Source organism: Erythrolamprus reginae, chromosome 2 (genome assembly GCF_031021105.1).
Source record: "Erythrolamprus reginae isolate rEryReg1 chromosome 2, rEryReg1.hap1, whole genome shotgun sequence".
NCBI lineage: Eukaryota > Metazoa > Chordata > Lepidosauria > Squamata > Dipsadidae > Erythrolamprus > Erythrolamprus reginae.
Window position 1 is genome coordinate 198,786,604 of NC_091951.1, and position 25,709 is coordinate 198,812,312.

Here is a 25,709-nt window from a genome sequence, read left to right on the forward strand (position 1 = left end):
CCCTGACTCTTAACTTTTTAGTTTTGCCCTGACCTTTGACCTTTACCCCAGATCTTTGACCCTTCACCTCCTGACCTTTGGGCTTTGACCCAGACCCTTGACCCAAAACTTTGAGCCCTGACCTAGACCCCTGACCCTGACCCCAACCTCAAGCAGGGATTGGTCCAATGTACGCTTAGTCATTTGAACCGGTCGGGGAGCCCTGTCAGCAACTAGCTATGGGACAGCAGCTGGAATCCCTCATCTTTGGAGCGCCTGGTCAGCAAATGCTTTGGTTGCCTCCACTCTTGGGTTGAGGCTGATCCTGCTTCTAGGTGTGCCTCCCATGATGTTTCTGTGGGGAAAGTTCCTTTCGGCTTTGCCTCGAGAAGCTCGCTCCATTTGAGAGAGGTGTCCAGTGGTCAGCTGTTTGCAAACATTGGCTTCAAACTCAACATTAAGAAAACTAAGATCACGCCATGCAACCCTCTCAATTGCTGGTAAATAGATGGGGAAGATATGGAGATAGTGATAGATTTTATTTTCCTGGACTCCAAGATCTGCAGATGAGGACAGCAGCCAAGAAATTAAAAGACACTTGCTCCTGGGGAGGAAAGCTGTGGTAAATATAGACAGCAGAGCCATCACCCTGCCAACAAAAGTGCATGTAGTCAAGGTTATGGTTTTCCCAGTTACAATGTCTGGATGTGACAGTTGGACCATAAGAAAGGCTGAGTGAAAAAGAATTGAGGCCTTTGAACTATCGTGCTGATGAAGATTCCTGCAAGTCCCTTAGACTGCCAGGCAATCAAACTGGTCAGCCCGAGACAGTTAAACCCTAACTGCTCTTTAGAAGGGCAGATTCTGTTCTGTCCCAGTGTCGAGTCCCCCAAAATAAGATGCACACCACCGGATTTAGTATTAAAAGTTTTACTACAAAAAGTAAAGTCTTAGCAGTTAGTGTCTTTAAAAAGAGAGTAAAATCTAACAAAGGCTTCACCACACTGATTATAATATCTTAGCAGCGGGCCAGAATCCCAAGAATAGGTAAACCCAACAGTAATTACTAGATTGTAGCACAGTTCTGTATTGTAGACTTACAGAAGTTGGCTGGAAGCCCGTAACTAACTAGCATAGACAAGAATGTGATTCTTTTAAAATACAAGCTTTAGACAAGAGCTGCAACCAGATTCTGAAATGAACTATGTTGTTCTCTGCACTGAGGTGTCACGTAACTCCTCCTTAAATAGCCTAAGGGTGTGGCCCAGTAACCAGCAGCACTACTCATGAGGAAGCCTCCTCACGAGTAATCACTCTTGCCTCCTAGCATCAAGAAGAGGCTCCTCCTCTTCTCCTGAGTCACTCATCTCAGGAGATGCAGAAGACCTTGTCCTCTTCACTGTCAGTCTCGGACACCAGGAACATAAGTTGCTTATACCTTGCTTCCACTGTTTCTGAGTCCTCTGGATCCATTGCGCAGGAAGTGAACAGGCCACAACAGATCCTGAAGATGAAACTCAAATATTTTGGCCACCTAATGAGAACAAAGGACTAATGCTGGGAAAGATTGAGGGCAAAAAAAGACAGAGAATAAGGTGGCTGGATAGAGTCACTGAACCAGTCAGCAGGAGCTTAAATGGACTCCGGCGAATGGTGGAGAACAGGAAGGCCTAGTGGAACGTTGTCCATGGTGACGTGATGGATCGGACATGACTTCACAATTCTTCACCACAGATTGATCCAACCATCTGTAAGAGGGAAGAAGAGAGACTATATTAAGTATAACACTCAGGAATATAATCAAGAACTTGAAAACATAAGCAACCCTGCCTTTGATATCCTAGAGGCCCAATAGTTTTTTTTAGGTGGATTTAATTTTATTTGTAGACTGAGGTCACCAAGAAAAATAAAGTTTTCCTAGTATGCATGCAACAATAATTGTATAGAATAAGAGCTAGTCTTTATTCCATTTGACTGGGGGGTGTTGTGTACATTTGGGAAGCAGTTTTCCATACAATATTTTCAAATCAGACCAAAATAAAAACAAATCCTCATAAATTATTTAATGAGGCTTCTTTGTGGCAATTCTGTGCATAAATTGATCTGCTTGTATAGAATTACAGTGATCCCTCGATTTTCGTGATCTCGATCTTCGCGAAACGCTATTTTGCGATTTTTCAAAAAATAATAAATAAAAAATACGTGCGTGGTTTTTTTGCTATACCGCGGTTTTTCCCACCCGATGACGTCACTCTCTTCCTTCCTTTCTCATCTTTCTTTCTCTCTCTCTTTCTCTATCTTGCTTCTTCCTCTCTCACACTCTCTTCCTCCCTCTCTCATCTCTTTCTTTCCTGCTCTCTCTTTCTCTATCTCTCCCCCTCTTGCTCTCGAGCGGCGGGCAGCGGGCAGGCGAGCGGCGGGCGGGCAGCAGCGAGGAGCCGAAGATCGGGGTTTCCCCTTTGCATGGGCGGCGGGGAAGACCCAGGGAAGGTTTCTTCGGCCGCCCAGCAGCTGATCTGCTCGGCAGCGCTGCTGCAGGAGGACCCGTGTCCGAAAGCCGGTGAGAGGGGTGGATCGGGCGGGCGAGCGGCGAGCGGCGGGCGGGCGGTAGCGGCGAGGGCGCCGGACGCGCTGGGGGGGCAGGGGCAGCCGACATTCAAAGCAATCTTTGTCAGCTTCCGCACTTTCATCGCTCCCCGGCTCCACCATCTGCGCATGAATGGCCATCGAAAAAGGGCGCGCATGCGCAGATGGTGTTTTTACTTCCGCACCACTATATCGCAAAAAATCGATTATCGCGAGAGGTCTTGGAATGTAACCCTCGCGATACTCGAGGGATCACTGTATTGACATTCCATAAGGAGTACCATATTTTTTAGAGTATAAAAAGCACTTTTCCACCCCTAAAAGAGGATGAAAATTTGTAGCCGCACCCACCCACTGGCCCCCACGCTTTGGCTTCTGCCTCCCAGCAATTTGCCTCCTGGTAGCAAACAGCAAACAGCCTGTTTCAGTTTCAGCTTCACCACAGCCTGATTAATATATACCAATGATTTGGCTGGCCTCCCAACCATCAGGCTGCAGGGATTGCCATTGCCTTTTGCTGCCTCCATTCATGCAGAGGCAGATTCCTTTTTTCTTGTGCTAATCAGGCTGTGCTGAAGTTGAAACATGCTCTTTGTTGCAAGGAGGCAAATTGCTGGGAGACAGAGGCAGTTTGTTTTTGTATTGTTTTCCTCCCGCAAAATTGTATGTGTGTCTTATAGTCTGCTGATGCCAAAGCAAAGGATCAAATATCCATCAACAACAGCAAGGATTTTGGAGCAGAGTCTTCTTGGAACCGTGGAAAGTGTTGCCGTGAAATACAACACTTGTGCCCGACAAAAGCCCCTCCCCACAATATCTCCTTAAATGTTAATCTCCACCTGATCCTAGTAAGGAGGAGGAGCACACTCCTCCCGAATAGTTGGGTTGCCCTGCACTCTCCATTCTCTGCTCTCTGGGATCAGGCAGGGGAAGTATTTCCTTGTCTCCAGAACTCTGCTCCTCTGCTCCACTGCCTGGCCTTTCCATCTCTTCCCCTTTCCTCAGTCCGCATGCGCTTTCTCTTTATCCCTGCTTACTATTTCGAGGCTGAGGAACCTGGACCTGCTTCGCTTTTATCCTCAGATCGATCCTCAGGAACATCAGAAGCTGTGACCACCATTTTTCCCATCTGCAGCGACGGCGTAGAGTCTTTAAAAAAAAAAAGACTGCTTGGCAAACATGAAAGTTTTCTTTAAATTTTTGATGAAGTCATAAAGATGCTGGAAAATATTCAGAGGAAACTGATAGTAAATCAATCAATCCACAAAAGGAATGTCTTCTTAAAGCAGTATATTTGTTAGGAAGAAATATGAACTCAGAACAAATGAGTCAGGTTTATGCACTTTCCTGAAGTTCAGGTCAGTATTTCTATGCAATAGTAGAAAACTGTCTAGATTGATAAGTGGTAAATTGATCTTTGTTAAGTGGATTGAAGAGGATAGAGTAATGGTTTTATTGCATTTAACCAGGAAACAATTTCATCTGGACTTTTTTGGGAAGCTAGACTGCCTTTGGAGGTCAGGTTTATTATATTCAATCAAACAACAATTGATAAGAGATGGTATTAAGCAACAAATGTGGTTTTTTGATCAGGACCAATCAGAGTTAATTTGGTGAATGATATGGAATAGTTAACAAGTTGTGATCAATTTCCTATGAGTTACAGTAACAGTTTGTTAACAGAGGGTTTTGGAATTTTAATCTAGTCTTTTTGTATTATTACTGTTCTTCCCGATAATTATATCAATAGCTTCCTTCTTATTGATATACTATATTTATTTATTTATTATTAGATTTGTATGCTGCCCCTCTCCATGGACTCAGATGACAGATTAGCAGTTTGTCAATAGAATTAGTAGTTTAGTAATTTAAAATCATCTGGGACTGTTTTACATGGGGTGGGAATCTAATATTGTTGTCATACCATGTTTCCCCAAAAATAAGACAGGGCTTATATTTTTTTGAACCATAAAATATGGCCTTGGCCTTATTATTGGGAGGCTTAATATTTTGGGGGTAAAGTAGGCTGCAAGCGTGCTCTTGGTGCAGGCCAAGTGGCTGGTCCATGGCCGCTGTCTCATGGAGCAGGACTCTGCAAGGCTTGTTGTGCCATTCCAAGCAGCTGGGGTCCTGCTGCCATTTGTGCATGCAACGGCACAAGCTTTGCAGAGTCTTGCTGCACAAGGCAGCGGTAGTGGCATGACAAGTCTCACAGAGACAAATTTCTGGCAGGTGGGATGTGTTGGGCCATGAGACACGCGTTCTACCTGACTCTTGTAGCTCCGTCACATTCCTCGGTGTCCAGAGAAGCCCGTTGTAAAAGAAAACTTATCACAAGTTCAATTAAACTTCTTGAACTTGTGAAAAGTTTTCTTTTTTAAAAAAAATATTTTTTATTGTTTTTCAAAAAACAAAGACAAACAACATTAAACATTTAAGGAGCTACCATTGCTCCGGTTGTCATAGAAGTCTAACTAATACAGGGGAAAAAACCCCTAACTATAGTCAGTCAGATCAATACAGAAATGTCACACGTGTACATTACATTCTTGTTAAGTTTAACTCTATATTCTTTATGTTAATTACATTTCTTTGTCTATAAAATATCATATACTTATTCAAAAATAAAATATAAAGAATATAAAAAATAGCGCTTCTAACTTTATCATACTATAAAGAAAAAAGAAGAAAAGTGAACAAAAATTCTATGTTTGTATTGTTTTTAAACTATTTCACTGTATCTTATAAATCTTCAAATAGTTATAAATTCTTACTTATTTAATTTTTAATACTATTTTTAAAATTCCACCATTCATATACTTTATCCCATATTTTATAAAATTCTGTTTCAGCTTGATTGTTCAAACGTTTTGTCATCATGTCTAGTTCTGCACATTCTATAATTTTTTTTAAATACCTCTATATCTTTGGTATTTCCTTTTCTTTCCATTTCTGCGCAAATGTAATTCATGCCACAACCAATATATGTATTATTAAATAATAAATTTCTTTTTTATACTTTGTATTTGAAATGCCCAATAGGAAGAATTCAGGAGATTTTTTTAATCTTCTCCTTTGTTATTTCATTTATCCATTTCTCTACTTTGTTCGAAAATTTTTTAGCCTCAGAGCATGTCCACCATGCATGGTAGTATATGCCAGTTTCTTTTTTACATTTCCAACAAACAGGTGACACTGTCAAAAACATTTTGGAAATTCTATATGGTGGGAGGCGCCATCTATAAAACATCTTAATTTGATTTTCTTTAAAAGAAATTGATTTTGTTATTTTCCAGTTATACACCCATATCTTTTCCCATGTTTCTAAATTTATCTCTTTGCCAAAATTTTTGCACCAGCTGATCATGTTGTCTTTCAATATCCAACCTATTGTTCTATGATTTATTAAGTATTTATATACACTTCCAATTAACTTTACTTGATTTTGGAGTAATAATTTGCTTAATACATTATTTTCTTTTTTGAAAATATAAGTTTTTATATCCATTTGATATCTGGAACTAATCTGTGTGTATTGCCGCCAATCTCAGTCAATACCTAATTCTTGTAACTCTTGTTTTGTTCTTAGTTTTAATTGATTATCCAATAAGTCTCTATATTTCCAAATCTTACCTTCTTTTATAAAATTAGGAAGTTTCTTTTACAATCGGCTTCCCTGGACTACAATGCCGAAAAATACAACCGAGCTACAAGTGTCAGGCAGGACATGTGTCTCGCGGTGGGGTGCAAGTTGGGGTGGCAAGTTGGGCGAGGTGGGCTGGGCTGTGAGACGTGCATCCTATATGGGCCTTGTGGCTCCATTGTGTTCCTCGGTGTTGTGTCCACTGATCCTCCCTGCCTCCGTCTTTCAAGCAAAGCGGGAAGGACTCATTTCTGGTGGAGTTTTGAAGCAAGAAAGATTTCTTGCATTCAGCGTGCAGCCAAAAGGTTTATTGCCCCCCAGAGGTGGAGTAAAGACGCTGAGACATATATTGTGGATTAAGGGTCATTTATTAATTATCATAAATTTAAATGACTTTAAATAAATTTAAATACGTAACTTTGAATATTTAATTCAAAACAGACTAACGCAGAGCCAAACTAACGGGGCGGAAATTCCTACCATAACATTCCTTGGCAACATTGGGCAAGAACTCCTTGCTGAACCAGGTGGAGGTACCACCTTCACCTGGATCAAACCACGCCCCTTCGTCGTGTGGGAGGAATTCACCCTCCAATCCCCGGGGGAGATTGGATCTGGTGATTCCCATGGACATCCTCTCTCCAATCCCCGAGGTTGCTCAAACCTCTAGTTCCTGGAGAGAGGCGGTCCATCACCCTTAAATGATGCCCGAAAGGAGCATGCGCAGTTGCTTCTAATTGCCCATTTCCGCCCCCAACCTGCCAAACCCCAGTGACCAAAGGGAGGCCTATTTAAACAACTAACAGTGCCGCACCCCCTAACCAATCCAGTCCGCACCGTCAGTGTGGAATAGGCGAAAAAACAGCCGCCTCTAAAGGGGAGGCCGCAAAAAATTCCTATTCGGCCCCAAAGGCGACCTCCTTAGGACACACTGTTGATAGCGGAGGGTGGGCGGGTGTTCGCTGGCAAAGTGACAATGGAGGTCCCATCCGGATCGCCCTTTAAATAGGGCGATCTGGGACCCGGCAGAGCAAGCCGGCAGCACGCTCTCATTGGCGTGCTGCCAGAAGCCGAACTTCCGGGTTCCGAATGAACCCGGAAGTGCTGAGCTCTGAAAAGAGCTAGCTCAGCGTCGCCCCCGCCCCGTAGGCAATTTCAGCCGGCGGCTTTAAAACCGCCGGCTGGGCATTTCTGCTGGTGCTATGTCTTAAGTGCACTCTCCCCACCACCACCAAGAGAGAGAGACAAGGAAGCACATGCCTAGCAAGTCCTAGTCTAGTCCCACGGAGTGTGCCCACACCCGCCTCTCACTTGCTCTCGCTCTCCTGGCCAGGAGCCACTCTTTCTCCGGTGGGCACTCTTTTGGCTAGGGGGGGGTGTGTGCAAGTAAGAGGTGGGTATGCACACATCCCGCGAGACTGGTTTGGGTGCTCTGGGCTGCCTCCAGTAGCATTTTGAAATGCACTCCTGCCTGCGAGGAGACAGTGAGGCAGGAATCAATGCTCACGTCTTCTTCCTCGCAGGTAGGAATGTGTTTCAAATTGCCATAGACAGAGACCATAGGAGCTAATCGAGTCCTGCAGAGTGTGCACACCTCCGCCTCTCGCTCTTGCTCTCCCAGCCAAAAGAGTTCCCACTGCAAAAAAAGCAGCTCCTGGCTTGTCCCCCTCTTCCCTGGAAAGTAGGGGGGCTTGTTTGGGGAGGGGTATTTCAACGCATGTCCTAAAAAGCCCTGCTGGCATTATCAAGAAATGTATTATTTTAGGGGAACACAATCAACATTCAACTAAGTACAATGATATGTGTATATGTGTTAGTCTATTTTTTAAATAACAAGGGCATTAACATTTAGACTTATATACCGCTTTACAGTGCTTATACAGTGCCTATAAAGCCCTTCATGGCACTGGACCAGATTATCTCAGGGACCGCCTTCTGCTGCATGAATCCCAGCGACCAGTTAGGTCCCACAGAGTGGGCCTTCTCCGGGTCCCGTCAACTAAACAATGTCGCTTGGCGGGACCCAGGGGAAAAGCCTTCTCTGTGGCAGTCCCGGCTCTCTGGAACCAACTCCCCCCAGAGATTAAAATTGCCCCCACCCATCTTGCCTTTCGTAAGCTTCTTAAAACCCACCTCTGCCGCCAGGCATGGGGGAACTGAGATACCCTTTCCACCTAGGCCTTTACAATTTTATGCATGGTATGTCTGTACGTATGTTTGGTTTTATAATAAGGGTTTTTAACTGTTTTAATATTGGATTGTTATATGCTGTCTTTATTACTGTTGTTAGCCGCCCCGAGTCTACGGAGAGGGGCGGCATACAAATCAAATTAATAATAATAATAATAATAATAATAATAATAATAATAATAATAATAATTCTCTAAGCGGTTTACAAAGTCAGGATATTGCCCCCAATCATCTGGGTCCTCATGCATCTTTTCCTTTTCAATATCTTATTTGCTGCTTTTTTCCCCTCTGTTTTTTTCCAAAAATATTTTGATGTTTTGCATTTTAATTTTTTTTTAGTAAAATAAAAATAGTTTTTAAAAAGCAACTGCAGTGCTTCATTTAATTGTAGCAAGAAAGGTCATATAAGAGGGCAAAATTCAGCTAATACTGCTCACCTATAAATTTTGGGCTCAATTGTGATCATATCAGTGGTGGATTGCTCCCAGTTCGGCCTGGTTTGGCAAACCGGTAGCAGCAACGAAAGGAGGCTCCGCCCACCCACCTTGGATGCTTTTACACATGCACAGAAGCTTCGTGTGCATGCACACAAATATGTGCGTGAACTGGTAGCAACAGGATTTAGAACGCACTACTGGATCATATGTTGAGGATTACCTGTTCTCTGCTCTGTACTCTGCCTTGTATCAGCAGATGAAGTCATCGTTGGACTAGATTTCCGGACACAATAGCTGCATGTAATTACCACAGTGATAAGTAAGAACAAGCACAATCCAATCATCTGAAAGAGGTAAAAAGAAAGGCTTCATTAACAATATCACTCTGGTAATATATTCCAGAATTTGAAAGCAAAAGCAACCCTGTCTTTGATATCCCCAATATTCACATAATTAATTTTATTTATTTATTTTTTTAATTTATGGGTTAATGATAAGTATTGAGACTGCATAGGTTACTCCAAGGTCTGCAATTCAAGCAGGAAAATGGAGACTGTTGATTGGTTGAGCCATCTGACAGCTCCATATAAAAGAGGAAGCTGTCAGCCTGGCCCTTTGCTGGATCTTATTCACTACTACAATAAAGAGATGTTGTTAAGTCTGTCTCAAGCCTCTTCAGTTCCAGGATCTAACAATTGGCAAGGAGGATGGGATACTGAATAGGACTGAGCGAAAGAGCTGAAGGAGACACCAAAAATCCAGGCTGGTGGCAATAGAGAACGGCAGCCATTTTGTGTGGCACAATTCAAACGGCAATAGTCTGAGATGTCATCATTCCACCCGCTGACTCCTTTTGACCCAGCCAAGGAGAACTGGGGATTCTACATGACCCATTTCTGCTGCTTCTTAGAAGCAAATGAACTCCAAGGCCAGGCTGACAACAGAAAATGGGCACTCTTCCTCAGTTACTACAGACATGAGGTCTTTGACATGGCCAAGTCTGTGGCAGAGCTGACACCAATAGAGATGGTTCCATGGTCAGCATTGCAGAACATGCTACAGATGCACTACATTCCCATGCCCTCGACAGTGGTCAGACAGCATGAATCCCAACAATGACTACAACAGAATGGCAACTTAATAAACCAATAACTGACAGCATTACAAAAAGCAGCTGTACACTGTGATTATTATTATTTATTATTATTATTATTTTATTAGATTTGTATGCCACCCCTCTCCGAGACCTTGACAATATACTATTGAACCAGCTAATATATGGGGTGCAGGACATTCACTTGCAGAGGAGACTACTTGCCAAATCCAATGTGACATTACCAACAGCATTGGATGAAGTAAGGGCAATGGAATCCTCTAACAATGCTGCAGAGTCACTTCACCGCCGAAGCATGCTGACACCCCAGAAGCCAATGACAGCAGCCCATGAAAACCAATGCTATGATAACCCGGAGGACAATGATGAAGAGGAGGTCTACAGAATAGATCAGTGCTGAGGGCCTAAGTGCAAAAGCCAAGATCATATTACAGTTGTGAGGGTCCGCACCTACAAGCCACCTGCAGTTTTTAAAACATCATGTTGTTGCTGCAGGATGAGGGGGCATATCGCCAAGGTCTGCCGCACAAATTTCCTGCCCAGCAGATACACCACCATGGAAGCAAACCAGAAACAGGCCGAGACAAGGTAAAAACCACTCAAGCCATAACATTGTGCAGAGTCTCACAGAGCCCCAGAGACTAATCAAACTAGAATAGGACAGGCGAGTACCCAGAATAACAGAAAAGTTCATGCGACTGTGTTCCTGGAAGGATCTCCCTATGAAATGGAGATTGACGTGGAAAAGGCAGCTATCTAGCATAAAGTAAAAAAATCATGGGAGTTAAAGCCCAGCTTGGAAAGTGTCTGTGTAATGGACCTGTTGGAAACTAAGTAGAAAGGGGAAAAAATTATAGATGTTATTTGGATTATCTGGATTTAAAAGATTGTGAAATATCTTTTGTAAGAATTTTTTTTGGTAAAGAAGAAGCAAGCAGACTTGTATTACTAGAAACAGACAATGCCATCTGCTGGTTGGAAGAAATGCTACATGAATTTTGGAATTAAGCTTATGTCTATATGGACAGCTGGTGACCTTGGGGAGAAAGACCTATCTTAAAGGTTGGTAAAAACAAAAACAGTGTAGAATTTGATTGTATGACTAAAAGCATATTTTGGATTCTACTAGACTAGATTAAGTTTTAATATAAGAGACTATATAGACTTTAGATTTAAAGAATCTGTGATTTTATGAATTTGATTGAACTGGAATCTGTAAGAGGTGGTGGAAGTAATGAAGTACCAACAGTTGGAGACTATTGAATTGTGAACTTAGACTTAGATGATATGGAGGCGACGAGCGATCACAAAGAGTTGGTTGGACTTTTCTCTGTGAAGATTTTAAAAGGTGTGTTAAGGAACTCTGTGATGGAAATAAAATGAAAAAGAAGCTGGACAATATGAATACTCTGACATGATAATTGAAAAAAAGGAGATGAAATAAACAAAGAACACGAACAAGAGAGTAATAAAGAAGATGAAAGATTAGAACAGAAAAATGAGATCGTTGTGTACACTGCGACTCATAATGATGGAAAAGAAAAAGATATTGAAAATGAAGGACAGCTGGATGATGATATTACCTACAATGATGATACTGGGATTTATAGTAATAAACAGATTTCTTTAAAAGAAGTAAGGGGAGAATACTGGTACTGGAGGGAAAGAGTTATAAAAGAGGGGGGAAATAAGGGGAAGAGACTTAAATCTAAAAACAGACCCATTACAACATACCCAAAGGGGAGAGAAAGAATTTGGGGGGAAAGGAAAAGTTGGTACAAAGGTAAAAGGAAGAAAGAAACCTAACTTTTTTTAAAAAAGGGATGGAAAGAACATATTTACAAAAAAGGTAGAGTCGAAACACCAAAAGGAAATGGATAATTAATGACAGAAATTTATAGAAAGCTACAGAATTTTTTTTATTCTTGAATGATTACAATACATTTAAATGTGACAATAATGCTAATTGTGTATAAGTTTGAATTAGGTAATTAATCTAACTATATAAAACTGTACAAAATAATTTTTCTTTTCTATTCTTTTAGATAAATTTATGTTAGATTAATATAAAATAAACTGTACTTAATTAAAACTTAGAATTAAACATTGGTATTGATAAAGATAAAACAAAAATAAGGAAATGAGTCAATCGGTGGAAAGATAAATAATCTGAATAAATATTAATCCTCTATATGGGAATTGTATGATACAAGATTAAATCATAAATTTGATGGAATATTGAAGATTGACATACTGAAAAAAAGAATTTATATGATTATGGATTTTATTAGTATGACATAAGATCTTAAAACAAATATTTATTATTTTTACAAGGTTTTTATATGAGATAATATAATTAAAATGTTGGAACTTTTATTGTGTATTTCAACTACTAACCAATGGGTGTATGAATAATGATAAGGATTGTGTTTGTTTAAATGTGAAGAGTTAGTCAAAACAGTACAAACCTGGATTAAAAAGCTGGAAAGATGAAGAAATGATTTTAGGGCACCTAGAAATGATAATCTAAAATAAAGCAATTAATGATGAGTAAAGATATTAAATGAGGAGGAGACTTCCGGTGGCTGCAAGCCGCGTTGGGAGGCTGGAGATGGAGTCTGTCCCCAGACCTCCGTTTCTGCCCTGGTGGTCGCGATCTAGCAATCCGATAGGAACCGGAGAGTCCGATCTTGAACAGGGGGCTTCCGTGCACCGGAGGTGGTATTCGCCACTGCCCCCAGGTGTAGGATCGCCCTGCAGCACTAGGAGCAAAGATCTGGGGCTGGACACCACCGGCGCCCGGCCATAGCGGCACCTCCACGCAAGAGGAAGTACAAAGAAAAAGTACAGTAGAAGTCCAAAAGAGTACAGAGAAGAACAAAGGTAAAGCAATTTTTACTCCCACAAATAAAACTGAGACACAGAAATAATAAATTGAATTAAGGCAAAGAAAAAGAAGCAAAGAAATTTGCCAGTGTGAGTGGACTTTATTAATTACAAACTATTTCATCTCACATAACCATAGAGTTTTGTAATAGAGCGTCAGCTCAAAATTACTTAAAATCTACTCTTCAACTTTATTCCTGGAAGGTCACCTAACATACTGGAACCGAGGGGATAAGAATTTTTTTTTAAATTGATCCCTATTTTTTAAGCCTAAAGCAACTGGTGTTTTTTTTAACTTAATTTTGGAACGGAGGTTACATGGTGTGCTTGCAGCCCTACGAGCAGTTAAATAACATCCAAGATGGAGGATTAGCATTTTATAAAGACAAAGACATTGTATTTGGTTTCTTTTTTGCCCAAACAAAAGTTTTTATAACATAAATAGATTTGGAGCTAAAATAGACTGAATTAAATAATTTCTTTTCTTTTTTTCTCGTGCCTTTTTTCTTTGTTTTAAAATGAATGTTAAATGAATGAAGTTAAAGTTTAAGTATTGATTTTTTTTTCCTTATTAAACTGTATGCTATATACTTTAATTAACCAATATTTTTGAATATTTTATTAATAATAATTAATAACTATATTAACTGACTTTAAGATTTGATATTATATTTCTATTCTATATTGAAAGTATTAAATTGCATAGTCTTGGAGATATTTTCTATATATACAAGCCATTTAAGTATTTCTGACCTTCCACCATTATTTTTCCTATTTTTTCTCTGCTATTACATCTTTTTCTCTCTCTTTATTTTATTTTCCTCTTCTTTCTTTCTCTTTCTATTTTTAGACATTGTAAATTTGTTGAATTGATGCCATTTTGGAAACAGTTAAATTTTACAGGCTTTAGAAGACCCAGAAAAACATCTAAAATGTCTACCACATCCACTATTATAAAAACTTCTAAAAATACAGACTACAACTCCAACTGCTACTCCACAAGGATCTCCTTCACCATCACCATCTCCTTTACCACAAAGAACAATAACAAGTATGCTGGGCAAGGAGAAAGAAAAAGAGAAAGAAAAGACTTCAGCACAGCCAACTTTGCAGACCATCCAGGACACTTTGGCCCTGCTTCAGATCTCCATGAATGCCAATAGAGATGGTGTGTGTGAAGAAGCCCAAAAACATTATGAAGACATAAAAGCAGATATAAAAACAGAAATTAGCGATCCAAAGGGTGAGTTAGGGAAGGTGAAAGGAAGTGTACAAACATTGGATGGGAAAATTGATGAGACACAACAAACCTTAAAAGAAAATGAACAATGGAAGAAAAAGGTCGAAGATAAAATGGAAAAATCTGAACAGAGAATGGATGCATTTGAAGATCACAGTAACATGATAACCAGAGGCATCGACGAAGCCATTACCAACTTAGAATTACAACGAGACTCACATGGTTTGAGGTTCCAAAATGTACATGAAGAAAAGGATGAAAACTTGGGTTCGAAAATGGCTGAAATGATAGGTGAGATTTTACAGATCAAACCACAGGAAGCAATTAGAGAGATTGATGAAATTTACAGAATTCAAACTAATTATGCCAGAAAACACAACTTACCAAGAGAGCTCCATATTAAATTCATCAGAAAGACTATAAGAGATGACACTTTGAAATGGACAAGAGATGAAAACTTAAAATATAAAGACAAAGACGTCATAATATTAAAACAAGTTCCAAGAAGAGCATGAGAAAGCCGGAGGGAATTCTACTTCTTAACAAGAATTTTAATTAAAGAAAAAATATTTTTTCATTGGCTGATCCCAGAAGGCGTTTCATTTTACTGGCAAAAATCTAGAATAAAATTAGAGATGCTAGATGAAGCCACTCTTTTACAAACAATCTGGCCTGTTTAAACATGATTTATCCTACAGAGAAACCAGAGTAGGAGGGGAAGACAGAGGGGCGACCTCCAAAGGGGAGGAAGAGGCCCAAGAAGCTAAGGAAAAACAATCACAATCACAACCACAACAAGAATTGGTGTTAAGTACTAGACTTCGAGAACCTCGAGAAGCAAAAAAATACTATAAATAGAGATGTACTCAGATGTCAAAATTTTTGCTGTAAACGTAAATGGATTGAACCACCCAAGAAAAAGAAAACAGATATTTTCTAAACTTAAAAAACAAAGAGCACAAATTGTTATTCTACAAGAAGTTCATATTAAAAATTCAAATAAAGAATTACTACACAATACAAAATTAGGTAACTTGTTTACCAGTTTATCTGAAAAAAAAGAAGAGGGATAGCTGTCTATATTGATGAAATGATTGAGGTTAAACAACTTTATAGCGATAATGATGGCAGAATTTTAATTTTGCAAGTAAAATTAGAAACAGGACCTCTAGTTATTATATTGATCTATGCCCCAAATGAAAACCAAAAAATATTTTATAAAGAATTACATGAAAAAATACTAGAGCTATCTATTGAAAATATGATTATTTAATTGGAGATTTTAATGCAATAGCTAATAGTCAAATGGATTATTCAGGTAAAAAGAAAGACAAGAAAAAGAAAACAATCTTACCAACAACATTTTGGAAATTGACTTCAGAATTAACATTGCAAGATATATGGCGGAATCGCCACCCTACAAATAAGCAATATACACACAAAATTTGGACTAGAATAGATATGGCATGGATTTCAACTCAGATTTCTGAATACGTTTTAAATATTGAAATTGAAACAAATAATTGGGCAGACCATAACTCACTAACAATTACTTGGAAGGGAAACAAAAAACAGAGACATTGGCGAATGAATAGAAATATTTTACAGGATCCCCAATATAAAGATTGGATAGAAAAAGAATTACAATTTTTTTTAACTTAAATAATAATACAGACACTTCACCACAAAATTTATGGGATACAACCAAAGCATACATTCGTGGCCTGACAATATCCTATACCGCAAAAAAGAATAAAGAGAAAAAAAACCAACTCCAAAAATTAGAGGCAGAATTAAAAACTTTAGAAGTACCATCACAAAGCAACCAGGGGGAAGACGAGAACAAAAAGAAAAGGGAGTTAGTTAAGCATCAAATAAATTTAATAGAACAAGAACAGTTAGCAGAAAAAATTAAACAGGCTAAACAGGAATACTTTGAATATGCCAACAAACCTGGTTGATGGCTAGCATACAAATTAAGGAATCAAAAAGAGGCAAGAATAATTAAAAAAATTAGAAGATAGTAAAGGCATACTCAGGCATGGAACTACTGAAAAAAAGGGGATAGCGTTAGAATTTTGCAAAAACTTATACCAAAAAGAAGATATAAATGAAGATTTCGATTTTTAAAGCTCAATTGACTTACCTTCTTTAACAGAAGAACAACAACAGAAACTTAATGCTCCATTTACAATGATTGAATTACAGCAAGTACTTAAAAATTAAAAAAATAATAAAGCCACCGGACCTGATGCTATACCTGCGGAATTTTACAAGTTGAATAGTAACATATTAATAACAAACATGTTAGAGATTTTTAACAATATAATCTTAGATGGTAAAATCCTTAAAACATGGTCAGAAGCCCTAATAACTTTAATACACAAACCTGATTCATAAAAAGAAAAAAATACAAAACTACAGACCAATTTCATTATTGAATGTGGATTATAAATTTTTTGTTTCAATTTTCGCTTACAGATTTAAAAATATCATGACTGGAATAATACATGAAGATCAAAATGGTTTTTTGCCAAATAGACAGATTAAAAATAACTTGAGGACAATCATAAACACATTAGAATACAGTGGTACCTCAAGATACGAATCCCTCGTCTTACGAACAACTCGTGATACGAACCCGGGGTTCAGAAAAATTTTGCCTCTTCTTACGAACTTTTTTTGAGTTACGAACCGGTGTTCGGAGACTGCTGGAAAGCCGCGCGGCTGTTTTAAAAGGTGACAGCCGGGCGGCGGGGCTTCCCAGAAGCCTCCCGAACGCCGGTTCATAACTCGAACAAAGTTCGTAAGAAGAGGCAAAATTTTGCTGAACCCCGGGTTCGGTTCGGGAGGTTGCTGGGAAGCCCCCCCAGGCTGGCTGCAACCTTTTAAAACACCCGCGCCGCTTCCCAGCTGTCTCCCAAAGCCGAACGCGGAAGTTCGGCTTTAGCGTTCGGCTTCGGGAGACAGCTGGGAAGCGGCGTGGGTGTTTTAAAAGGTCGCAGATGGCCTAGGGGGCTTCCCAGCACCCCCCCCGAACCCCGAACCCTGGTTCGGGGGGGGTGCTGGCAAGCCCCCCAGGCCGGCTGTCACCTTTTAAAACAGCCGCGTGGCTTCCCAGCAGTCGCCGAAAGCCGGTTTTTTGCAGGGGGTTTTTTGGTTGCACGGATTAATTGACTTTACATTGTTTCCTATGGGAAACAATGTTTCGTCTTACGAACCTTTAGTCTTACGAACCTCCTCCTTGCACCAATTAAGTTCATATCATGAGTTATTACTGTATTATGAACAACATCCAGAAAAGCAATTGGCACCAAAAAAAGCATTTGATAACGTTGACTGGACTTTTATGAAATTACAACTTAATAAAATGAATTTTGGAACTAAATTTTTCAACATAATTGATGCTATATATTCTACCCAAACAGCCAAAATTATTTTTAATAATGACCAAACAGAAAAGTTTGAGATACAAAGAGGAGTTAGACAAGGCTGCCCTATCTCCCCATTATTATTTATCTTAACACTAGAAATGTTACTGACAAAGGTAAGAAAAGACAAAAATATTAAGGGCTTAGAAATTAAAAAAGAAATATATAAATTACACGCTTTCGCGGATGACGTTGTCTTCATATAAGAAGATCCAATAACTTCTATTTTAAAGTTAATAGACTCTTTAGAAGAATATGGGGAAATAGCGGGCTGGAAAATTAATAAAAATAAGACACAAATATTAACTAAAAACATGACAGATTTCCAGATAAAGCAATTAGAAACAAAATCAAACATGAAAATAACCAAGAAAGGAAAATAATTAGATATTTGGATGTCAGCAAAATCCATGTCATTAAAAGAAGACAATTATAATAAATTGTTAAAGAAAATTAAAAATGATTTAGTAACTTGGAATAACCTGCAATTATCATTGTTAGGTAGAATTTCTACAATTAAAATGAATATTTTACCCAAAATTTTGTTTTTATTTCAAGTAATCCCTATAAACCCAGGAAAAGAATTCTTTAAAGAATTAACGAAAATAACAAAAAAAAATTATATGGCAAGATAAAAAACCTAGAATAAAGCAGTGTGCATTAGAAGACATAAAAAAGAGGAGGTTTAGCCTTCCTGAACTGGAAACTGTACTATCAAGCTGCATCCTTAACTTGGATTAAAGAGTGGCTTACCCTACAAAACAGAAGATTATTAAATCTAGAAGGTCACGACTTAATGTTGAGTTGGCATGCTTTTGTATGGTATGAAAAATATAGAACACATTCCTATTTTAAGAGACATATAATCAGAAAAGCACTTAGAGATGTTTGGATTGATATAAAGAAAGATTATTTTTTAGTTCTGCCAGAATGGATATCTCTTATCGAGGCTATAACCCACCCAAACTTAATACAGGAGGGTAAGATGTGGAAATATAAGGATCTAGTAGATAATCAGTGTAATTTATAAACAAATCAGGACCTGTTGGAGTCAGATATTGTTATAGATTGGTAGCAATATGCCCAGGTTAAATCTAGGTTTTACAAAGATAAAAAAAACATATATTCTTAAAAAAGATAACAATGTCTTAGGCAAATTATTAACAACAAATCAAAGAAAACTGATTGGAAAAACATATAACATTTTAATCAATTGCAAAAATATAGAATGGACAATAAAGGACAACATGATTATTTGGTGTAGAAATTTAAATAAAGAGATAGACTTAAATACCTGGGAAAAGGTATGGACATATAATTGGAAAATAACAAAGTCAACTTCCTTTAAAGAAAATCAAATTAAGATGTTTTATAGATGGCACTTGCCGCCAAATAGAATTGCAAAAATGTTTCAAACTAAGTCACCTAACTGTTGGAAATGCAAAATAGAAATAGGTACCTATTATCATACTTGGTGGACATGTCCAAAAGCAAAAGAATATTGGGATCTAATAGAAAAATGGTTAAGAGAAATAACCCAGCAAGAAAACACCAGAATTTTTCTTACTAGGTATATCAAATAAGAAATATAAAAAAGATATATATTATTTAATAGTTCATATATTAGTAGCAGCTAGGATAGCCTTTGCTCAACAATGGAAGGAATTTGAGATTCCAAAAGAAACACATACTTTAAAAAGTTCTAGAATGTGCTGAGCTCGATATGATGACGAGAAGGTTAAACAATCAAGAAGAATCAGAATTCTGTAATGTATGGCAAAAGGTATATATTTGGTGGGAAATAAAGAAAAAGGGATAACTTTGTTGTTACACTACTTTAAATATATCTGAACTAGTAGTTTTATTGTATTAGGTGGTGATTATTTACAATATAAATGTAAATTCCTTTTTTCTTCTATTACTATCCTTACTTTAGTTTGATTTAAGTCACAATTTAAGAATTTTTATATATGTTTTTATAAATTTTTAGATGTGTTTTTTATTCTTTACTTATTATGTTATAATTAATACTTTTACACACTTTATAGATGTCGTTAAACAACGATAAAATTTTTCTTTTTATTCCTCCCGTTAATTTAAAGATGACTTCTATCTTGAGCGGAGCAACTGTAGCTCCATTGTGTGTTATATGTTATGTGTGTCATGTTTGTTTATGCAAATTAATAAAAAATATTGTTTTAAAAAGATATTAAACTAGGAAAAGGAACCAAATGGCCCAAAATTAAGACACATAAGATATCTGGGTTTTGTTTTGTTTTTTAAGTTAAGCAATAGTGGCTGATTTAGAGAAAAATTGAATATTAAACAGTGTTAGGTCCAGGAGACAAAATTAAAGTTAATTGGTAGCAATAGAATAGAATAGAATAGAATAGAATAGAATAGAATAGAATAGAATAGAATAGAATAGAATAGAATAGAATTCTTTACTGGACAAGTATGATTGGACACACAAGGAATTTGTCTTGGTGCATATGCTCTCTGTGTACATAAAAGAAAAGATACATTTGTCAAGAATCATATGGTACAACACTTAATGATTGTCAGAGAAGTCAAATAAGCAATGAAGATACAATCAATATTAATAAAAATCTTATGATACAAGCAACAAGTTACAGTCATACAGTCCTAAGTGGGAGGAAAAACAAGTAGAAATAGAAGTGTAAAACATTTGACAATGTTGAGGGAATTATTTGTTTAGTACAGTGATGTCTTTCAGGAAAAAACTGTTCTTGTGTATGTTGTCTTGGTGTGCAGTGCTCTGTAGCGACGGTTTGAAGGTAGGAGTTGAAACAGTTTGTGTCCAGGATGCGAGGGGTCAGTAAATATTTTCCCCGCCCTCTTTTTGACTCGTGCAGTATATAAGTCCTTAAAGGAAGGCTGGTTGGCAGCAATAGTTTTTTCTGCAGTTCTTATTATCTTCTGAAGTCTGTGTCAGTCTTGTTGGGTTGCAGAACCAAACCAGACAATTATAGAGGTACAGATGACAGACTCAATGATTCCTCTGTAGAACTGTATCAGCAGCTCCTTAGGCAGTTTGAGCTTCCTGAGCTAGCGCAGAAAGGACATTCTTTGTTGTGCTTTTTTGATGATGTTTTTGATGTTAGCTTACCATTTTAGGTCTTGAGATATGATAGAACCTAGAAATTTGAAGGCCTCTACTGTTGATACTGTGTTGTCTAGTATTGTGAGAGGTGGAAGGATGGAAGGGTTTCTCCTAAAGTCTACCACCATTTCTACGGTTTTGAGTGTGTTCAGTTCTAGATTGTTCCAATCATACCACAAGGATAGTTGTTCAATCTCCTGTCTGTATGCGGATTCATCATTGTCTCGAATGAGTCCGATCACTGTTGTATCATCTGCAAAGTTCAGTAGTTTAACAGATGGATCGTTTGAGATGCAGTCATTAGTGTATAGAGAGAAGAGAAGTGGTGAGAGTACACAGCCTTGGGGGGGCCCTGTGCTAATTGTACATGCAGCCGATGTGATTTTTCCTAGCTTCACCTGCTGCTTCCTGTCTGCTAGGAAGGTTGTGATCCACTTACAAGTATGTTCAGTACCACTAGCTGATTTAGTTTGGTTAAGAGAATGTCCGGTATGATGGTGTTGAATGCTGAACTGAAGTCTACAGAGAGGACCATAGCATAGGTCACTGGAGAGTCAAGATGTTGAAGGATGTAGTGTGGAGCCATATTAACAGCATCATCTGTCAATCTATTTGCTCGGTATGCAAATTGCAGGGGGTCTAACAGTGGATCTGTGATGTTTTCTCAAGTGGAACATCAGTAACCTTTAGATGCATAGAGTGAAGAGTCACATGTGCAGAAATGATCATGGAAAAGATTTGGAAAGTCTTTAAAAGATAAGGGAATATGTCATCAGTCTGTTAAATGTGAGATGAGTTAAGATAAAAAGAATTCAAGCAAAGGTAAAAAAAACAGAAAGAAGAGGTAGTGAACTAGGGAGAGAAGAGGGGATGGAGGGAAGAAGGAGAGGGGAGAGAAGCTGCAAGAAGGTAGAAGGAGAGATAGAGGTAGAGGGAAGGGAGTGAAACAAAATGAAGAAAAACAGACTGGACAGCTACAAAATAAAATATTGATATATGGTTGATTGGATGAAAATGTATAATTATGTATGTTATTGATGAATTTTAAGGTATATGTATTGAGATATATATATATATAAAATCTTCATGTCATTCCTTCTAACAACTATGATTACACCAACCAATCAGATCACTGAAGCATAGTCACCCAATCTATTTGCTACATTCAAAGCAAATCTCCACCCCCACACTACATACCAGAAAGAAATGTCAGTTTGCTAATATTCCATTTACAACAACACAAAGATTGGAACTCCAGCCTGAAGATGGTGAATGAGATTTCACCGAAACGTCGAGGAGATTCTAGAGGCATTGCATGAGGCTCAGCCTGGGGTGGTTAGGATGGAGGCGTTGGCCTGAAGTTATGCATGATGGCCTAATATGGGCAAGCAAATAGAGGAGCGGGTGGCCCGCTGCATGCCTTGCTAAGAGTCTAGGGCTGCATTCTCCAAAGCCCTGGTGCAGGAGTGAGAGAGACCAGGGACACTCAAGTTGAGAATCCTTATCGATTTTGCAGGGCCATTTCATGACCAAACATTCATAATAGTGGTTGACGCATACTCCAAATGGCTGGAGATTCTATTAATGGGGTCAACCCTGCTGATTCAGTCATCCGAACACTCTGGAGACTCTTTGCCACCTATGGTTTACTGGACATGTTAGTCTCAGACAACAGGCCACAATTCACAGCCACCCAATTCGAGGGTTTCTTAGCAGACCCAGGCACCTGACAGCTCCTTTCCACCTGGCCAGTAATGGACAGGCTAAATGCATGGTCAGATCAGCCACCGGGGCACCTAGGCCCAGGTGACTGGCAAGCAAGAGTGGATAGCTTCCTCTTGGTGCAGCATATAACACCTAGTGCAGCCATTGGGAGAAGCCCAGCTGAGCGACTAATGGGCCATCAGCTCCATTCTGTGTTCGACAGGCTGCACCGCAATTACTCCAACCTGTACAAAGCAAACCAGGTCATTCGAAATAAACAGATAAGTATTTGCCAGAAACTTTGCCGAGGGGTTCCTATGGCTATCTGGAGAGGTAGTAGAAATCACTGGTCTCAGATCCTATGTGTTAGCTTTAGCCAATGGGAGAAAATGGCAGCAGCACATAGAACAACTGCGCAGCCGCCAACCAACAAATGCAGATTACCAAAGTCCCCTTAATCATAATTTTCCTACAGCTGACTCAAACCTGAGGGTGATGGAACACCCACTTGATGATCCTGGGCTCCAGCGACATCACAACCTCTAACCAGTTCAAGTAGAATCCAAGACCCTGCGTGAAGTTTCCATGAGATTCCATAGGTGGAGCCAGAGTCAACAGACCCAACCTCTCTGGCTAAAGCCAACTCCTCTACTGAACTGTGCAGGTCTACTAGGATTCCTAAACGCCCCACCTACCACCGGGACTATGTATGCTAACGGTTGGACCAAACCAAGAGGGAAGAGCTGTTAAGTATTGAGATTGTGTAGTTTACTCTAAGGTCCGCAATTCAAGTGGGAAAATGGAGGCTGTTGATTGGTTGAGCTCCATATAAAAGAGGAAACTGTCAGCCTGGCTATTTGCTGGATCTTACTCACTACTACAAAACAGAGCTGTTGTTAAGTTTTCTCAAGCCTCTTCAATCCCAGGATTTAACTGTTGAGGTCACCGAAAATGCTAAGGTTTTCCTTAAAATGTGTGAATCAATAAATGTATGGCAATAATATTTATTTTAAAGGGGTTTTTTTTAGTAAACATTTGGGAAGCAGTTTTTCATACCAAACATTCAAATCAAGACAAAAGGGGAAAAATCATCCACAAAGAATCTAATGAAAATCAGGCTATTACATCACAGTTGTGTGCAGAAACTGATCTGCATGTATCATAATTATTGAAGTTCCTTAAGAGTTAAATTGTAGCATAAGATTCAGTGGAATACAAACTACTTTGTCATAAATGCATCATGGACTAATCTAAAGAAGCTTATTGCTAAAGACCAGTCTGTTACTTGTGTGAAACTGCTAAAAGTAAAAAAGTTGAATAGGGTCCCAATTCCTTTTTTGACTTAAGTTGGATACCCAGTTATGTCCTTCTCCTCTACTCCTCCATATTTACCCATTTGAATGTCTAATAAATTAATTTTCCCACTTTCTAGTTACAGTAGAATGGGAAAGCATCTAGGAGATAAAAGATTACATTTCTGTCTTTCTCTCTCAAGTTTAAAATGCCCCCCCAACCCAGCTTCTTTTCCCAATATCAAGCAATATGACCTCCATGATGATGCTTAGCCCTTTTTATTACTAATGAACAAACACCCAAACAAATGTTATATTTTCAAATCAAATTTTAAATTTATGGGAATTTTATCAGGATTTTATGGCAAGTGTCAGATGAAATATAAGACAAAACAACTTACCTTAGATACTGCTGACATTTCAACATTAGATGGCTTTTTTGATGCAGTATGATTTGTACTCCATGCACACTGAAGATACCTTCCATCCAACAACACAATCACAATCCACATCAAGGCAGAAAAGGATGTCTGCCATAGCACGCAGTACCACTTCTCATTTTTGAGCGTGTTTAAAACAAACCGTTGAACAATTAAATTCAGGAACAAGAAAATGAAAGATGGGGAAAATAAAAATATCCAAAAATAAATGACGTTATATGGCTGTGGAGCACAAATAAATTCCAGTTCCATAATTTCTTCAGTCACTGCCAGGATAATTGTGACAATGAAATTCAGTACTAATTTGTTCTGTAAAAGATTGTTAACAATGAATCCAATCTTCATTTTGAATTATTTTCTCCGGCTGCTTGAGGGTTTCTGAGAAGTTCTCAGAAGTACATCAAGCATAACAGGAAATGAAGGAAAAACATAGCCTTTGTTACATACCACATGTCATTGGAAATTAATCTTTTATAGAACCCCCCCACAGGAAGTCAAACAGAGTATCACAAAATGCTCCCTCTTTCAGCAGCCACTTTCTGATGTTGAGGCTCCTGCAGTCCTTCTCCATCAAAAGTCACATCTCTTCTGCCCTATTTTCCTTCAGGAGTTAAAAGCAGGGCACATTGTGCTCCTTCTTTTCAATTTTTCTACAGTGACGACCCTATCAGATAGGTTGACCTGAGCGAGAATTAGTTGTCCAATGTCAACAAGGCAGCTTTGTTTCCCATTGGGGTTCACAACCCCCGATGATCACAGAGAAGGAAGTGCAAGATCTATTTCACAGACAGAAGCCAGGAAAAACACCAGGCCCAGACCAGGTAACTCCTTTTTGCTTAAAAGTCTTTGCTGAATAATTGGCCCCCAATGTCACTCAAATCTTCAACAAATCACTAGAGATATGCCATATTCCTTCTTGCTTCAAACGCTCCACTATCATCCCAGGGCTGAAGAAGCCCTCCATCAAGGAACCGAATGACTACGGGCAAGTTGCTCTAATATCTGTAATAATAATAATAATAATAATAATAATAATAATAATAATAATAATAATAATAATAATAATAATAATTTATCAGATTTGTATGTTGCCCCTCTCCGAGGACTCGGAGTGGCTCACAACAAAAATAGCAATACAATACAAATCTAATGTTAAAAGACAAAGTTAAGAAACCCACTATCATTAAAAAACAGACAAGATACACAATCACACCACACTCTAGTCCTACTAGTCAGAATCAATCCCCCCATTCCCGGCGACATAAATGGGTCTTCAGCATCTTGCAGAAGGTGAGGAGAGTGTGGACAGTTCAAATCTTTGGGAGAAGCTGATTCCAGAGGGCCGGGGCCACCACAGAGAAGGCTCTTTCCCTAGGTCCCGCGAGATGACATTGTTTAGCCGACGGGACCCGGAGAAGACCAACTCTGTGGGACCTAATCGGCCGCTGGGATTTGTGCAGCAGAAGGCGGTCCCGTAGGTATTCTGGTCCGATGCCATGTAGGGCTTTATTTGTAATTAAGTGCAAAGGTAGGAATTAAGACACACACACTTGAAAAGTCAAGAACACTGTTTTTATCGAAAGTAAAATAGAAGCAAAACACCCTTTTGGTAGTCAAAGGGCTCACCTTCAAAGCAACAGACT

At 38.8% G+C, this 25,709-nt stretch overlaps 1 protein-coding gene across 1 annotated transcript; it reads right to left on the minus strand.

The window, feature by feature from the left end:
* Positions 1 to 893: 893 nt before the first annotated feature.
* Positions 894 to 24,475, minus strand: LOC139161671 (uncharacterized). Its single transcript, XM_070741106.1, has 4 exons — positions 24,028 to 24,475; positions 9,056 to 9,179; positions 3,603 to 3,714; positions 894 to 1,727 (listed from the first exon to the last, which is right to left on the minus strand). Coding segments are annotated over exons 1-4 (621 nt in total). The 5' UTR covers positions 24,412 to 24,475; the 3' UTR covers positions 894 to 1,726.
* Between the last annotated feature and the right edge of the window lie 1,234 nt (positions 24,476 to 25,709).

What these genes read in the sequence shown, in the direction of transcription:
- LOC139161671 (XM_070741106.1), bottom strand. Translation starts at nt 24,411, where the DNA reads ATGAAGATTGGATTCATTGTTAACAATCTTTTACAGAACAAATTAGTA. An exon ending in AAATGTCAGCAGTATCTAAG is followed by an intron (nt 9,180 to 24,027) that starts GTAAGTTGTTTT and finishes TACCTCTTTCAG; the next exon opens with ATGATTGGATTGTGCTTGTT. An exon ending in GAGTACAGAGCAGAGAACAG is followed by an intron (nt 3,715 to 9,055) that starts GTAATCCTCAAC and finishes TTTTTTTTAAAG; the next exon opens with ACTCTACGCCGTCGCTGCAG.